Source organism: Dryobates pubescens, chromosome Z, assembly GCF_014839835.1.
Source record: "Dryobates pubescens isolate bDryPub1 chromosome Z, bDryPub1.pri, whole genome shotgun sequence".
Taxonomy (NCBI): Eukaryota; Metazoa; Chordata; class Aves; order Piciformes; family Picidae; genus Dryobates; species Dryobates pubescens.
This window is the reverse complement of record NC_071657.1, coordinates 55,731,503-55,749,843: the sequence shown is the minus strand read 5'-3', so window position 1 is coordinate 55,749,843 and position 18,341 is coordinate 55,731,503. Positions and strand designations below refer to the sequence as shown.

Below are 18,341 nucleotides of genomic sequence, written 5' to 3'. Positions count from 1 at the left end.
CAGAACTGGACACAGTAGTCAAGGTGTGGCCTAACCAGTGCGGTGTACAGGGGCAGAATGACCTCCCTGCTCCTGCTGGCCACACTGATGCCATTGGCCCTCTTGGCTGCCTGGGCACACTGCAGGTAGTTTGCCTTTAGGCTCTCCTTGCCAATAGGTGGTTTTGAAACCATCTATTAATCTCCATTTCAGCTTCTCTCTTGCTGCATGGCCTTGTAGTAGTTTATTGCAACTCAGCCACTCGGTGTAATGGACCGTCAACCTGTGCACACCTTGTGCACGGCATTACTTTTACATCAGGAGAAAAGCCTAGGCTCTCAGTACAATCTGCTGTTTGTATTGAAGAATAAGCTTTCGCTGTAGCAACACTGGATTTAGCCCTAAGGCGGGTGCCTACCATTTCGGTAGAAAGCCCCAGGGCTCTTCCGTGCGCTGTGCACCCACAAGCCAGGGCTCGGGCCCTCTCTGCCCGCCAGCTGCCGCAAGCCGCCTGTGGCTCGCGCTCGCTGGGGGGCTGCTGCCGGGTCTGCTCACCCTCAGGTGTCCCTCCTGGCTTCACAGAGCCCCTGACCACCCGGAGGGCACCAGCGTTCGGCTGCTGAACCCAGCCTGGCCGCTGCTGCCTTTTTCGCTGCGTAAGTGGTGCTTCCGGTTTCGCCGCGTTTAAATCTCCCGCCGTTGCCCCGGCAACGCTCCCAACGACATCAGCCTGGCAGACGGGAACCGCCGGCTCCTGTCGGGTCTCGGCTCTCAGCTATCCGCTCTCTCTCTCGGGTGCCCCTAGCTCAGGGAGCCCCCTGGTGAATCCTTTACCATAAAACGAGCATTAAAAAAAGGCCAATCAACAAAACGAAACAGCAGTGCATCTTAGTAACTGCGATTTTAAATTAGGTAATTTCAGACTGTATAAAATACCAGCATCTTACTTAATGAAGATGATTACCCACTGGGGTAAGGATTACCCAAGTATTTCTGGTAGGTTTTGTGTCACATTATTGTAAGTCAACACTGGATGCCTTTCTCTATCTGTTTAAGGGGTAAGAGTCTTTGGTCTGTTTTAGATAAGTTAGGTGGACTGTTGTGGCCATTTGCATTTTTTAAACAATAATTACTAAAATAAGGTATGGAACTTCATTACTTAGACTCTAGATTCCAATTTTTGTGCTCAATGGGAGCAGAATTAATTTGTTAGTAGCTCAGATCAATATTTTTATTGCAGCCATTCTGCAATAGGATGGTTTTCAGAAGTCTGACATTAATTTGTGGGGAAAAATATTCTGAATTAGTGTCTTTTTCCTCAACAGTTACTCTTTTTCATTCTTGCTGCCAAATTGGATAAAGCATTAAGAGTGGAGAAAGGAGGTATCTCAACTTCTAGTTCTCTGGTTCTTCAGCTTTAAAACAGATGAGGAAGATGTTCTTTGCTTCTGTTAACTAAAACTAAAACAATTAGAGCAGAAGCTTTTAATATAGTCTGCACTGCAGAAAGTACATGTGTTTAAAGTGTTAAAGTATTTGTTCTAGTGTCAGTACTGTAGAGAATAAGAGACACTGTTGATGACATTTTGTGATACATTTCTGTAAACAAGTTGATTCCAAAGAGGGATGAAATGAGCATTGCTGATTATGGATACAGTTAAGAAAGCAGCGCTTTGTAGCTGCTGAAAGCTTGAAAAAGATCACTGGTGCAGCTTCTTCTACAACCCTTTGAAGGTTTATGGAGAAGACAGAACTAGACTGTCTTTACAGGTGCATAGCAAAGGTTCAAGAGTTGTCACAGGTTATGTAAGTGAAATTCTGATGGGAGTTAAGGGGAATAAAAATCACTATTATTGGAGATTTTCAGAATTCACCTACACAAGACTCAGAAAAACCTGTTAAAGCCTTGGAGGTAACCACAGGTTGAAATGATGGATTTAGCTGTTTGGCCTCCCTTTCTTGGGGTTGGGTGTTTTCTACTCTGTTTATTTTTCAGAACTAAAGGTTATCTGTTGTCTTTGCCAGGATATAAATCTCTTCTGTTGTGAGTGTTCTGCAACTTTAGCATGCAGTGTGTTTTCCAGTTTGCATTCTGAAGGTTAAATCAGTTTATGCAGAAGTGTGGTGGGTTAAAATTTCCCATTCACATTAACTAAGCATGACCAGCTCAATTGAAAGCAAATGGAAGCTGTATTTACCAAGCAAAACCTACACTCTACAATGGAATGCAATGAATATATACAAAATATACAGTATTTACAATATGATACAGGTATTTACAATCAGAAAATAGCGTGGAAAACCCCCCTGCTTGAAACAACCAGTGAAGCTGCTCCAAGTGTTACCCTCCCCAGCAGAACAGCTAGACCAGAAAAGAAAAGAAAGAATGAAGTGAAATGTGTAAGATTGTTAGGGTACCTCTTGCACATTCTGGCCAGTGAAATTAGTTTAGAATAATCTTTGGTTTTCCTTTTTACACCCAATTGTGAATTGTTTGTATATTTCTACTTTGCTGCTCAAAATCTGCAGCTAACTTTTAAAGGCATGGCCTAAAACTGCCACAAGAAGGAAAATGAACTTTTTCTCTGGAAAATCTATAGGAAGGGGCATTTGACAAGTAACAATTAATAAGCTAGGTATGAAAAAAAATGCTGCATGTTTATAATGGAAATTCATGTGTGCCACAGAAAAACATGCTTTTGAAGATGAAAGCATGTTTGCAAAGTTTGAAAAGGTGTTTGTCTTTGTCAGTGTATTAAAATTCCTATAGGCTGTGTCTTTTAATTTTTTTTCCTGATGTATGCTAGTTAATTTCAATGGGTATGAGTCCTCACGTGTCCTTGTTCAGAGCCCATGTGTGCATACATACCTGTATTAGAATATGTGTAATAAACCAGGAGAAAAGCAGTTTGTATAGAGACTGTATTGAGAGTCTTGTGACTGCTAAATCTTCTGAAGGCTCCATATAGCATCGCAAAAGGTATGTTTGATAAATGCCACATTTTAGAGCCTTTACAAGAAGTCTGGGAGGCTTTTGTTACTCTATTGGGATTTTGTTTTCGTTCTTCCTCTTATCAAGCCTAGTTTCCTGTTGCCAGGAATCCCTAATGTACAGGACTCTGTGGGAGAGAAAAACTGTAAGTAATATGTATCTAGAAAGCTAAATAGACCTGCCTCTGAAAACTCCTTCCTGCAAAACATAGTCATAGACTTGCAGCTGGATCTGTCAGAACTGAAAATGAGTGCTCAAGATCTTATGCCACAGTTTTAGACTTCTGTAATGCAGATGGATTTCAAGATCCTGGGTCTGAAATCTATGAGTGATTTAAGGAATACATAATTAGTGAGGGAGAGGGGAAGGAGGAAAGAAACCTTCCACTGAAAGGCAGTTTTGAAAACAATTAATTTGAAGTAGGTGCTATTTAAAGTGAATTCTGAGTTCTAGAAATGTAATAGTAATGGATGAACATAATCCATTTTATAGTATAAAACAAGAATGCAGTTGTGTATTTTGGTTTTTGTTGCGGTGTAATGGATGTTCTTCTAAAGCAGTATGTTCAGCATGAGGAGTTTGTAGCTTCCCCTCTTAAATAAAACACACCAAAAATCAAAATAAAATTGATGCACAGCTTAGTGGAAGGAACTGGAGTAAACTGATTTGCTCTTACCACCACCAGTGGATGTATAAACAATTTTTTTATTGACCTAGGAAATAAATCCAGTGATTTTAATATTTTAAGGTCTCTCCCTTTTTATTAAACTCCATAACTAATTTCCCTGATTTTCTCCTGAAGCACTTAATTTTTCTTATTCTTACTAAGATCTTGTTTCTTCCTTCTTTCATCATCTTCTTTAGTCATAAGATTACACTCAGCCTGTTTGTTTGTGTCTTACTTTGTCTTTTGCTACCACAAAAGTATTATTTCCCACTGTTCTTCAACCTCATTTTCCTTTTCTGTAAAAGCTGAAGCCATGTCTTCCTTGTCCTTTATCTCAGATATTTGCAGTCTTTACTTTTTGCAGAATACTTTCATCCCCAGGTCTCATCATGGACAGACTTGTAGTTCTTTAGCACTATCCACCTTTATGAGTTCTAGTGACTTACAACTGCTGTCATTTCAGACAAGACTCTAGATTTTGCCTGTGTTGCTCTTACTGAAGGGCCAAAGAGGGCTGAATTACTTGCTACTGTGATCTTGATTATGTATAGGTGAAAGTGGTGTAGTTTTGCTTTGAAGTGTCAGGAAGAATGGAGGAGGAGTGTCACAGAACCATGAACTGTGACATAAATGTTGAAATTCAGTGATCCATAGCTTGTAAAAGAATATGGAACTGAGCCAGAAGATTTCTCTTGGTTTTGATTTTGTTGGGGTTTTTTTCTCAAGTTTTTTTAGGCTTTTCAAATTGACAAGAGTGCTACTTGTGCTGCAGAATACCAAAGTGAAGTGGGTGAATATCATTACCTCTTTTTCACTCTTGGTGGACATCTTTAAAACCCAGCTGTTTTCAATGCCTTATCTGAAGGATCACTCTGACATGCTAATGTTCTTCTCAATTTCACCAAAAATCTGTCATCTCTTTTCATGCATACATTGTGAAGGTCAAGGAAGTAGATGTTAAGTATAATTAAAATTTGACCTTAAAACTACTGTATTCACAGGTGCTATAGTAGGACACAAATGTTTTTCACTTCAGAACTGTGCTTGCTGTCCTGGAGCTTTATAGAGTAACACAGTCTTCAGCAGATTCTTCACAAAGTTATTTTTGTGCTTGCAGTTGATGTTCCAAGTTCTTGAGCACCCAGATGGTAAATGGTATTGAACATTCTTTGTCTGGCTCAAACCTTTAATCTGTATAAATTAAAGAGCAATTTTATGGAAATTGAATACCATCTGTTTCTATTTCTGTATCTTGATGAGTTTTGGCAAAGAGAACTTGTACTAGTGAATAAGTATTCCTTGATGTGTGTGCATCAAAATAATCTTAAAATATTAAGCTGCAAAATCATCAGACTTTACTGCGTTAGACTTGTCCAACATAAGAGTACCACATCCTGATGCTTTTGTATTGTGTTGTATATTTTAGTTTCTCTCACTGCAAGTGTGAGGGAAATTTTTATTTTTAGGACTTAGTTGACTATATAATCATAGACCACCTCAAATAATAGATCATGAGGCTAGTTTGATATCCCAGAAAACTTCAGATTGCACTATTGTTCTTACAGAAAACTCTATAGCTATCATGACATGAGAAAGATGTACTCTTACTGAATAAATTTGCTGGCATTTGTCTTTAGCTAACCAAAAAGGTTAAGTTTGTGATTCTCTTACTGTTCTAGGTTATATGTCTCCACATCCATCTCCACTAGGAGCCCCAGAGCATGTGTCCAGTCCAATGTCTGGAGGAGGTCCAACTCCACCCCAGATGACTCCCAGCCAGCCAGGACCCATTATACCAGGAGACCCGCAAGTCATGAATCAGCCTAACAGAGGTCCTTCCCCTTTCAGCTCTGTACAGCTGCACCAGCTGCGGGCTCAGATTCTAGCATACAAAATGTTAGCTAGAGGTCAGCCTTTACCAGAAAGCCTCCAGCTTGCTGTTCAGGGCAAGAGGACTCTGCCTGGTGTTCAACAGCAGCAGCCTCCCAGTGCCTTCAACAGACAGTCTGGTGAGTGAATATAGGCTTTGTGTCATTGTCCAGGTAATTCTTGAAGTTCTGCTTATGGAAAATTAAGAAATGGGTACTGTGAGGACTGTAATGTGGGACTGTATTCTGGCAGCTAAGTGAACAGCAGCCTTTGGTTTTAAGCTTGAGTGAGTGCAAGAAACACATCTATTATTAATAGAATATTGTCAAAACTGAAATGAAAGTGATTTCACTATGCAGTACTGTGTACAGCCTGATTATGTTTGACATTTTTTGAATGTTAATATTACTTGACTGATTGCAAGTTTACTGGGTTTTTTAGATTGAATTTTTGGTCTCCTGTTGCTATGCAGAAAAGTAGATTAAAAAAGTCTGGAGAAACTTGAATAATTATTTAGGTTGTTGAAAGTAAAACAATGTGTAGTGTTCTGCTAAGTGAAAAATGTAAGGAGAAAAAACTGTTGGGTTTATTTTTTTATTTATTTCCATAATGCTAATAGAAGTTACAGTGCAGTAAGCAAGCACATTTTGGTCCTAAAAACTGTGTTACCTGAAATGTCCTACACCTGTTAGTTTCTTAACACTTCGGTGCTGAGTTTGCATTAGAATTGAGAGTTAAGATAATACTGTTTTCTTTTTAGTGATAAATTTACCAGTCACTTCTTTTTGGTGGATATGGTGTTGCTACCAAGTGATGGGTTTTGGTGTTGAATACATGATTTTAGTATGCTTTATTACATACACCTTTTCAAAATGAAATCTATTTAAATCCTTAATTAATGAAGAAAATATTAGTAGCTTGAATAGACTAGCACACTAGGGAGCAAAATGATTTGTGAACAATTGGTAATGGTTTGTATACTAATAAGTTTCTTTCCTCTATCAAATTGCAGGTATTGGATTACATACAATGAGTGGTTCTGCAACTGGACCAGGGCCTACTCCCGGGATGCCTGGGCATGCAGCTGCCATTACCACTAAAACTTGGACTGAAGGTACAGCAGAGTATAATGCTAATTTTATGTCATATGCAGAGTTCTGGTTGAATAGAGAGTAGAATATGGGGAAAAAATTCAGGGGAAAAACGAAAGGGAAGGTAAAACACCTTGCAGAAAAATAGCATAAACTTTACTGTAGCTAGGACTTGAATCAAGGAGAGTCTAATCATGTTCTCATCTATAAATGTCTTGACCACATGAAATTACTGCAGTTGTTAGGCAGCCTGAACATGAAGCACATTTTTACAATTAGAATAAAATATGTAAGCTGCTTGAGGGATACTCATAAAATCAACTTAGTGAGTTATGTTCTGAATATGATTAGTTGCAACATGCTTGTCTTCCATTGGGTTGCTTTGAAAGTTCAGTGTAGTCTTTGAGATCTAATGAACAGTGTAACTTTTTATCCCGTGTGATAATCAGGGTTTGAACCAAAGCCAGTTTTATTGTTTGAAAGCAGAGTGGAAGACGTGTAGCCACCAGGTTGAGGAAGGTGATTCTGCCCTTCTGTTCTGCTCTGGTGAGACCTCACCTGGAGTATTGCATCCAGTTCTGAATTCCCTATTACAAGAAGGATCTGGAGGTGCTGGAACATGTCCAGGGAAAGGCCACAAGGAAGATCAGAGGTCTGGAGCACCTTTCATGTGAAGACAGGTTGAGAGAGTTGGGGCTATTCAGTCTGCAGAAGAGAAGGCTCCAACGAGACCTTATTGTGGCCTTCCAGTATCTTAAGGGGGCCTACAAGAAAGCTGGGGAGGGACTTTTAGGGTGTCAGGTAATGATAGGACTAGGAGGAATGGAACAAAAATAGAAATGGGTAAATTCACATTGGATGTTAGGAAGAGATTCTTCATGATGAGAGTGGTGAGGCACTGGAAGAGGTTGCCCAGGGAGGTGGTAGAAGCCCCATCCCTGGAGGTTTTTAAGGCCAGGCTGGATGTGTCTCTGAGCAACCTGATCTAGTGTGAGGTGCCCCTGCCCATGGCAGGGGCGTTGGAACTAGATGATTCTTGAGGCCCTTCCAACACTAACAATTCTATGATTCTATAATTGTACTGAAAATAAATAGAAATCTGTATTGTTGGAAATTTTGGGTTGTTTTAGAGATCTGAAAATACATACAGTAGATGTGTTGTGCTATAGTATTGCTTGTGGCTAAATCTGGGGACAGTGATGACTCTGTAATAGTTGATGTCATAAAAACTTTTATTGTCGGTCAGCTAGTTAGGGCAACATAAAAAGAAAATCACATATAGTCAGATGTAGACTTGCTTTTCTTGGAGTAGTCTAAAGGAATACTTACAGTTTGAGTAGGATAATAAAATGGGGTAACAGTATTTCCTGAGGGGTTGCATGAGTTTCCCAGGCATTGTGCCTTCTTGCTCAAATGCTGCTACAAAAAAAATGCTGGCAGGTATACAGAACTGCTAGATGGATAGTTTTGTATAAATAATCCATTATGTCACAATAATTTGTCTGTCCTCTTCAACTACAAGCTGCTTGCTGTTTGCCTTTTTCCATTACCGTTGTCTTAGTAAGAAAGAAATGTCTTTTCTTACTGTGTGTAGAGATTTTGTTTGAATAGAATAGAATAGAATAGAGTAGAGTAGAGTAGAGTGGAATGGAATGGAATGGAATGGAATGGAATGGAATGGAATAGAATAGAATAGAATAGAATAGAATAGACCAGACCAGACCAGACCAGACCAGACCAGACCAGGTTGGAAGAGACCATTAATCTGTTATCCAACCCACCTAATCAACTAAACCATGCAACCAAGCACCCTATCAAGTCTCCTCCTAAACACCTCCAATGATATATTTCTTTGATATATTTCTAAAGGTTGTTCTTATTTCTAAATATGTTTTTCATTTGTTAAACAGTTGTTTGTGGTAGGGTTTGTTTCGCAGTTCAGTTTGCATGTTTTTCTGAAAACTGAGACTGCAAAGAGGCTTTTGGTGGGCTTGTTTTCTGTCCTTATCTTTTACAGATGAAAGGCAGCTATTTTGTTAAATAGAAATATAATGACTTGTGCTCAAGTTTCTTTTCTGGAGTCTGATGCAGATGTGTGAATGAGAAATGGTGATCCCAGAAGAAATCTCTGTACCAAGATTTCAGGATGTTGGGTTTGATTTAACGTTGATTACAAGTTTGCAGATACACTTTGTAGTTCACTGATGTTTAGTACAGAATTAACCAGGTTGGAAAAGACCTTTGAGATTATCGAGTCCACCCTATCACCCAACACCATCTAATCAAATAAACCATGGAACTAAGTGCCCCATCCAGTCTCTTCTTAAACACCTCCAGTGATGGTGACTTCAGCATATCCCCAGGCAGTCCATTCCAATGGCCAATCACTCTTTCTGTAAAGAATTTCTTCCTAACATCCAACACAAACCTCCCCTGGTGCAGCTTGAGACTGTATCTTCTTGTTCTGGTGCTGGTTGCCTGGGAGAAGAGACCAGCCCCCACCTGGCTACAACCTTCCTTCAGGTCTCCTCTGAGCCTCCTCTTCTCCAGGCAAAGCAACCTCAGCTCTCTCTGCTTCTCCTCACAGGGCTTGTGCTCCAAACCCCTCACCAGCTTTGTTGCCTTTCTCTGGACACATTCCAGCAACTCAACACCTTTCCTAAACTGAGGGGCCCACAACTGGACACAGGACTCGAGGTGTGGCCTAACCAGTTCTGAGTACAGGGACAGAATGACCTCCCTGCTCCTGCTGGCCACACTATTCCTGATGCAGGCCAGGATGCCATTGGCTTTCTTGGCCACCTGGCCACACTGCTGGCTCATGCTCAGCCTACCATTGACCAGTACCCCCACATCCCTCTCTGCCTGGCTGCTCTCCAGACACTCTGTCCTCAGCCTGTAGCACTGCATGGGATTGTCGTGGCCAATGTGTAGAACCTGGCACTTGGATGTGTTAAATCTCATGCCCTTGTACTCTTCCCATCTGTCCAGTCTGTCAAGGTCCCTCTGCAGAGCTCTCCTACCCTCTAACAGATCAACACCTGCCCCCAACTTGGTGTTGTCTGCAAATTTACTGATGATGGACTCAATCCCCTCGTCCAGATCATCAGTAAAGATACTAAAGAGCATGGGGCCAAACACTGATCCCTAGGGGACACCACTAGTTGCTGGCTGCCAGTTCTGCAGGGCCAATGGCATCTTGCAGGTGTTAGAGTGACCATTGCTGGAGGTGTTTAAGAAGAGACTGGATGGGGCACTTGGTGCCCTGGTATAGTTGATGAGATGGTGTTGGGTGATAGGTTGGACTTGATGATCTGGAAGGTCTTTTCCAATCTGGTTAATTCTACTCTGTTCTAACAGGTGATCGTGACAAACCAAAGGCTGTTTATGTATCACAGGTACCTCTAAGTAGAGTTGTAGAAATTTTAATACAGCAATCTAGTTCTGATAGAGCTCTAAAAGCAGACATCTTTGTGCTTGTTGTCACATTATGATTATAGATACCTTCTTCTAAGTTGTTTAAGAATGGTGAACAAGAGGCAAATTAGGTCCTACACCTGCACAGAATTGGCTCTACCCCTGACTTCTAACACTATATTTAAAAGCTGGCAGGAATGGGAACAGAAATGACTTTCATCATAAAGTTCCAGATGTTTTGTTTTCCTCTGGATCACTTTTCACAATGTATGGTACACTTGCATTTTTTTTTTAAATATGGAGTGTAGTCTGTCTCACTGTGCCTTTCCAGGTGATTTTGAATGTTTACCTTGGGTTCACATTCTGTCTTCAAAATCTATCTTGGTTTTTTTCCTCTGTTCCATACTTCTCATTACAAATAAGTACTTCTTATGTTTCAGGTCAAGCACCAGATCTGAGTGTCTCCAATGCACAGCAAAAGCTTCCTGCACCACCCCCTAGTGGGAGGCCTTCTCCTGCCCCTGCTGCTGTCCAGCCTGCTGCTGCCATCCCTGGACCTTCTCTACCACAGCCACCACCTGGACAACCTACACCTGTTGTTCAGCTGCAGCAAAAGCAGAATCGCATCAGCCCTATCCAGAAGCCACAAGGATTGGATCCTGTTGAAATACTCCAAGAACGTGAATATAGGTAAACAACAAGATTTAAATGCATATGCAGATTGCTGGGTTTCGCTTTCTCAACTGAAACTCTTTGCAGTCAGCTGCTGTAGTGGCAATAGCATAAACTGAGTTTCCAGAGAGATACTGTGGCAAAGAGAAGTACAGGAACACGAAACCAAACAATCTTTTAATTCTGCCTGTAGTTATTCACTGGTACAGCATCCTGGCAGTATCACAGCAAAGCAGGTAAGTTAATTTAATACGTGCTCAAGGACTCTCCTGGGTTACTGTTACTTGGATGCTGCAAAGACTGAAATTTAGGAAATCAAAATACTTGCAGTCTACAGAAAAACTAGTTCAATGCAGAAAGTGTTCAGAATTATCAACAAAAGGGAAGTTAGAAGAGAACAGCGGAGGTCAAAAGGCTGATGAATCACTGCAAAACCAAATCTTAGTGATGATGGAGTTGCCTGGACTGTTGAAGAATAGAGAGAATATTAAGGATGTCATAGGCAAGATGGAAAAAAAAATAGATATGTACTCTGGAAACCTTAAAGTTGCCTTCTAAGTGCCTTAATTAGATGGTGATTTATATTAACTGCACAGTAGAGTAACATTTTGCAGAGTTGGAAAGAGAATTCTTCCTTCTTGCCATCAACAAATCTGTTAAATGGTTGACCTTGATAATCTGCCAGACACAAGGATCCTGACCTAAAATATATTCCTGATCATTATCAGAAAGAAATTGTGTTTAGGGTATTTGCTTGCTTTGGACTGATGATGCATCTTCCAGTTACTGTGACAATGAGTTTGTAGAGGGAGGTAGCTAATGAATGGTGGTCTCACTGTACACTGGTTTAATGACTTTTGCTTTATAAAGGTAATAGATTGAAGTCACAGGATCACAGGACATTAGGGCTTGGAAGGGACCTCTGGAGATCTTCGAGTCCAACCCTCTGCCCAAGCAGGACCTATAATTTAGTGTAGGTTGCACAGGAATGAATCCAGATAGGTCTTGAAAGTCTCCAGAGAAGGAGACTCCACAGCCTCTCTGGGGAGCCTGTTCCAATGCTCTGTGACCCTTACAATAAAGTTCTTCTTCATGTTGAAGTGGAACTTCCTGTGCTGTAGTTTACATTCATTGCTCCTTGTCCTATCACAGGCTGGAAGTGAGAAGAGGCACCCCAGCCTTCAGATACTTATATGCATTGATTAGATCCCCTTTCAGTCTTCTCCTCTCCAGACTAAAAAGCCTCAGTTCTCTCAGATTTTCCCCGCAAGGCACATACTCCAGTCCCTTACCATCCTTGTAGCCTTCGGTTGGACTCTCTGAAATAGAATACATAGAATACATAGAATACATAGAATAAACCAGGTTGGAAGAGACCTTCAAGATCATTGCGTCCAACCCATCAACCAATCCAACACCACCTGAACAACTAACCCATGGCACCAAGCACCCCATCAAGTCTTCTCCTGAAAACCTCCAACGATGGCGACTCCACCACCTCCCCAGGCAGCCCATTCCAATGGGCAATCACTCTCTGTATAGAACTTCTTCCTAACATCTAGCCTGAACCTCCCCTGGTGCAGCCTGAGACTGTGTCCTCTTGTTCTGGTACTGGCTGCCTGGGAGAAGAGACCAACATCTGTCTGTCTACAACCTCCCTTCAGGTAGTTTAATCCCTGTCCCTTTTGAACTGGGGAGCCCAGAACTGGATGCAATATTTCAGGTGTGACCTCACCAGGGCAGAGTCGAAGGGAAGGAGAATCTCCCTTGATCTGCTGGATACGCTGTTCTTAATGCAACCCAGGATTACTGTTGGCCTTCTTGGCTACAAGGGCACATTGCTGTCCCATGGACAAGTTGTCCACCAGGACTCCCAGGTCCTTCACCAAAGGGCTGCTCTCAAGCAAATCACCTCCTAACATGTACAGGTGTAGTTTATTTTTCCTTCCCAAGTGTATCTGCACTTATCTTTGTTGAACCTCATGAGGTTCCTCTCTGCTCAGCTCTCCAGTCTGTCCAGGTCTTGCTGAATGGTCGCACAGCCTTCAGGTGTATCAACCAAGCCTCCCAGCTCGGTATCATCAGCAAACTTGCTGAGCAGACACTGTCTGTCCCCTTATCAATGTCATTGATAAAGATGTTGAACAGGACTGGACACAGCAGTGATTCCTTGTGGACTCCACTAGTTGCAGGTCTCCAGCTGCACTTGGCACCACTGATCACCACTCTTTGTACTCTATTGTGTAACTATCTCACTGTCTGTTCTCTGCCACATGCAGTCAAGCTAAGAGAGGCATCAACAAAACCTCCACTCTGGACTTCTGGAGGGTGGTCTTCAGGTTACTCAAGGAACTAACTCAGAAGGTACCTTGGGAAACAGCCCTTAAATACAAAGGGGGGCAGGCAGGCTGGACCTACTTCAAGAAAGAATTCTTGAAGGCACAGGAAGAGGCTGTGCCAATGTGCTGGAAGATGAGCCGCCGGGGCAGACGGCCAGCCTGGATGGGCAATGAATTAAGGGAAAAAAAGAGGGTGTATCATCTTTGGAAGGAAGGAGAGGTTACCCATGAAATGTTTAAGAATGTTGCTAGGTCATGTAGAAAAAAAATTAGAGAGGCAAAAGCCCATTTGGAGCTTAGACTGGCCACTGCTGTGAAGGACCACAAAAAATCCTTCTACAGATGTGTTAATGGCATGAGGAGGGGCAAGGACAACCTCCACTCCTTAGTGGACATGGAGTGGAATATTGTAACTAAAGATGAGGAAAAGGCAGAGGTACTTAACACCTTCTTTGCCTCAAATTTGAATAGCAGGACAGGTTTTCTTCTGGACAACTGGCCTCCTGAGCTGGCAGATGGAGTCAGGGAGCTGTGTAGTTCCCCTGTGATACAGGAGGAAGTAGTTAGAGACCTGCTGAGCCACTTGGATCCCCACAAGTCCATGGGACCAGATGGGATCCATCTGAGGGTGCTGAGAGAGCTGGCAGATGAGCTGGCCAAGCTGATGACTGGAAGCTGGCCAGTGTGATGCCCATCCTCAAGACAGGATGGAAGGAGGAGCCAGGGAATTCCAGACCTGTCAGCCTGACCTCAGTGCCAGGCAAGATTATGGAATAGGTCATCTTGAGTGCAATCACACAGCACTTACAGGATGGCCAAAGGATCAGGCCCAGCCAGCATGGATTCAGGAAGGGCAGGTCCTGCCTGACCAACCTCATCTCCTTCTATGATCAAGTGACCTGCCTGGTGGATGTGGGGCAGGCTGTGGATGTAGTCTACCTGGATTTCCGCAAGGCCTTTGACACCATCCCCCACAGCAAACTCCTGGCCAAGCTGTCAGCCTGTGGCTTGGACAGCAGCACTCTGTGCTGGGTTAGGAACTGTCTGGAGGGCCAAGCCCAGAGAGTATTGGTGAATGGTGCCACATCCAGCTGGCAGCCAGTCACTAGTGGTGTCCCCCAAGGATCAGTGCTTGGCCCCATGCTCTTTAATATCTTTACTGATGATCTGGACGAGGGGATTGAGTCCATCATCAGTAAATTTGCAGATGACACCAAGTTGGGGGCAGGTGTTGATCTGTTAGAGGGTGGGAGAGCTCTGCAGAGGGACGTTGACAGACTGGACAGATAGGCAGAGTGCAAGGGCATGAGATTTAACACATCCAAGTGCCAGGTTCTACACATTGGCCACAACAACCCCATGCAGTGCTGCAGGCTGAGGACAGAGTGTCTGGATAGCAGCCAAGCAGAGAGGGATGTGGGGGTACTGGTCAATGGTAGGCTGAGCATGAGCCAGCAGTGTGGCCAGGTGGCCAAGAAAGCCAATGGCATCCTGGCCTGCATCAGGAATAGTGTGGCCAGCAGGAGCAGGGAAGTCATTGTGCCCTTTTACTCAGCACTGGTTAGGCCACACCTCGAGTCCTGTGTCCAGTTGTGGGCCCCTCAGTTTAGGAAAGGTGTTGAGTTGCAGGAATATGTCCAGAGAAGGGCAACAAAGCTGGTGAGGGGTTTTGAGTACAAGCCCTGTGAGGAGAAACTGAGGGAGCTGGGGTTGATTAGCCTGGAGAAGAGGAGGCTCAGAGGAGACCTTATTGTTGTCTGCAACTACCTGAAGGGAGACTGTAGCCAAGTGGGGGTTGGTCTCTTCTCCCAGGCAACGAGCACCAGGACAAGAGGGTCACAGTTTCAAGCTGCACCAGGGGAGGTTTAGGCTGGAGGTTAGGAAGTTCTTCAGAGAAAGAGTTATTGGGCATTGGAATGTGCTGCCCAGGGAGGCGCTGGATTCATCATCACTGGAGATGTTTAAGAAGAGACTGGATGGGGCACTTAGTTCCATGGTTTATTTGATTAGATGGTGTTGGGTGATAGGGTGGACTCAATAATCTCAAAGGTCTTTTCCAACCTGATTAATTCTGTGTTGTTCCTGAGCTTGCTTACAAGGCTCTTAAGGGAGGCAGTGTCAAAAATCTCAAAGCAGGCTACATTCACTGCACCTACCCATCCAGTTAGGGCAGCATAGAATGCTAACAGCTTGGTCAAGCAGGATTTTCCCTTGGTAAATCACAGTATCACAGTATCACAGTAACTAAGGTTGGAAGAGACCCCAAGGATCATCAAGTCCAACCTGTTCCAACAGACCTCACAACTAGACCATGGCACCAAGTGCCACGTCCAATCTCCCCTTGAACACCTCCAGGGACGGCGACTCCACCACCTCCCTGGGCAGCCCATTCCAATGACAAATTACTCGCTCAGTGAAGAACTTTCTCCTCACCTCGAGTCTAAACCTCCCCTGGCACAGCTTGAGACTGTGTCCCTATGCATTCTGATACATGCTTGGACTTCCCTCTGCAACCTCATCATTACCCACATGGATAACTAACAAAGGGTAATTATCAGAGGGCTGCACCAGAGCAGAGAGCTTCCTTTTCACATCAGTTCTTTTTAGAATTCCGTGCCCTGTCCAGAATCCAGGCCTAGGAAAGCTTTTACTCTTTGCCTCAGATAATGCTTAAGTAGTTTATTGGCATGTTACTATGATCGTTCTGCCACTCTTACCCATTTTCCCTTAGGATTGAATGGCTGTACCTCTTTCATTACGAGCTATTGCTGTTTCCTAACATCTGTTTCACAAAGCTTGTAGAACATACTATTATAGGATCTCACAGTTGATCTGTGTGAAGGCTAGCACTAACCTGAATCAAGAATCATGTGGCCAGTATAATGTAACCTTTTCTGCATCAGTCAACCTCAGATTGTCACTCTTTCTTGTCTTTCCAGCCCTCTTTCACCTCACCAAACTATTACGTCTTAGCATGCGTAAATGGAGGAAAGTGAGGAGTGACAGAAAATGGTGTTGCATTTACTAATGTGGAGAAGCAGTTTGTAGATACAGTTTCTAAATAATTTTCTTGGTACATAAGTGATATGGAAGCTTGATGTGGATTCCATAGCAGGAGGGTTTAATTCAATATTTTTCATGGTAGCACATAGGTAGTGATCCAGACTTTATTAATGGTAGATGCTGCTGGAATTCAGTTTTGCTCTGCTTACCAGAGTGATTAGAACTTCTGGCACTCTTTTGATTATTTAAAACTCTGAAACATCAGACAATAGCAGATTATCAACTTCTGTGCTTTGGATGATGCTAAACTTAGTGTAGGCAATTTTGAGACAGAAGAGTGTCTTATTATCACTTTCTTCATAAAAAAGGAGTAGGAAGAAGCCAATATAAACATTTGTATACTGAAACCAATGAAGTTAATGAAATCTTTATGAAATTATTTTCTCTCCATTTATGATACAGATCTCTTAGCAGCTAGCTTTTTTAATGAAAGTGCATTATACTTTAAAATACTCTAAAAACCATTTGAATTACTCATTATCATGAAAAGACAGAATTATCACATAGATATTTTAGAACTTCATACTTCAAACGTATAGATAGACCCAAAAGGTAAAATATTGGTATAGTGCCTTGTTGTTGGTAACGTGTGAAATTGGAATCCAGTTAAATTAGGAAACCTTGAAAACTGCAGACTGTATTTACTCAGTAACTGTGCTGGTTTTGTCTGGGGTAGAGTTAAATTTCTTCACAGTAGCCAGTGCAGGGCTGTATTTTGGTTTGGGGTTGAAGAGAGTGTTGATAACACAGGGGTGCTTTAGTTCTTGTTGAGCAGTGTGCTTATACAGCATCAAGGCTTTTTCTGTTTCCCACACTGTTCTACCAGCAAGTAGGATGGGGGTACATGAAAAGCTGGGAGGGGACACAGGGCAGCTGACTTCAACTGTCTAAAAAGATACTCAGTGGCATGTAGTGTCATCATTCTCAGCAACAAAACTGAGGTGAAGACTGGCCAGGGCCTGCTCCTCAGAGACTAGACAGGCATTGTTCAGTTAGTGGTGAGCATTTTTTTTCATTTACATTGCTTATTTTCCTTGGGTTTTATATTCTTCTCTTTGTTATTTTTTTCTCCTTCACAATTAAAAACCCCAATTATTAAACTGTTTTTGTATAAATGGATACATTTCTTTCTTACTTTTACCCTTCCAATTCTCACCCCTTTCACCATGGATGAGAGGGAGTGGGTGAGGTGCTATGTGGTGCTCAGTTGCTGGCCAGGGTTAAAGTATGAGAGTGACTTGCAACATGGTGTTTCTGGAATAAAGGTGTCAAGGGATTCCACTTGCTTTTCAGATTATACTTAAGTCACGATGCATGCAGTTTTTGTGAGATAACAGTATTTTGATTTGTTCTGACTTCATATATTGGGTGCAGCTATTTTGCCTCAGTAATCTGATTTCCAGTTGTGAGACTGACATGTAAATTGTATGGGAGTTTATGTCACTGTACTGATTATGTGGAGTGATGAGGGGGTGAAGGAGCAGGGGAAAAACAATCACTGTATGCAGAAATTGTTCCTGTAGAAAGTGTTTCCATAATCCCTTGACAGAACTTCCAAGCCCTCATCAGAGGAAGACAGCAGCAGACACCTTTCCAAATGTGATCTGATATTTTGTGCTTAGTGAAAGTAAAGAAAAAGGAAATTTTGTGAGTCCTAATCAATACAGGGAGATGGGATGATACACATTCCCATTCCTGGACCTTAGTTTTTTTTAATTTGGGAAGGTGAGGACTCTGGTTTTGGGGTGTGTGTTTGCTTTTGGTTAAGGGTTTTGGGGGTGGGGTGCTTTCATTTGTTTGGTATTTTGGGGGTGTATGATGGTGGTGGTTTGTGGTTTTTGTGGGTTCTGGGCTTTTGGTTGTTTTTTGGTTGTTTTGGGTTTTTTTTTTTGTGAGTAGTGGTGGTGTTTCTCTTTTTCCTAAAGCATATTTGAGGTGGTGAGTGCTGATTCAGATTAGGCTTTCCTTGACCTTCTTTTTACCAATAGAGAAGGGCTGTTGGGAGATGTGGAGGCTGGAGGCTGTCTGGGGTCCAGTGACCGTGAAATAATTGAGTTTTCAATTTGCAGTCAAGCTAAGAGGGGCAGCAACAAAACCTCCACTCTGGACTTCTGGAGGGCAGACTTCAGGTTCTTTAAGGAACTAACTCAGAAGGTACCTTGGGAAACAGCCCTTAAAAACAAAGGGGGCCAGGAGGGCTGGACCTACTTCAAGAAAGAATTCTTGAAGGCACAGGAGCAGGCTGTGCCAGT

The 18,341-nt window shown here is 42.5% G+C and overlaps 1 protein-coding gene across 1 annotated transcript in view; it reads left to right on the top strand.

Moving 5' to 3' along the window:
- Window positions 1–18,341, top strand: part of SMARCA2 (SWI/SNF related, matrix associated, actin dependent regulator of chromatin, subfamily a, member 2) — a 121,273-nt gene that overhangs the window by 27,061 nt on the left and 75,871 nt on the right. The window contains 3 exon segments of the mRNA XM_054178817.1: window positions 5,318–5,647; window positions 6,520–6,621; window positions 10,456–10,705. Of these exon segments, the coding sequence (XP_054034792.1) occupies window positions 5,318–5,647; window positions 6,520–6,621; window positions 10,456–10,705 (682 nt within the window).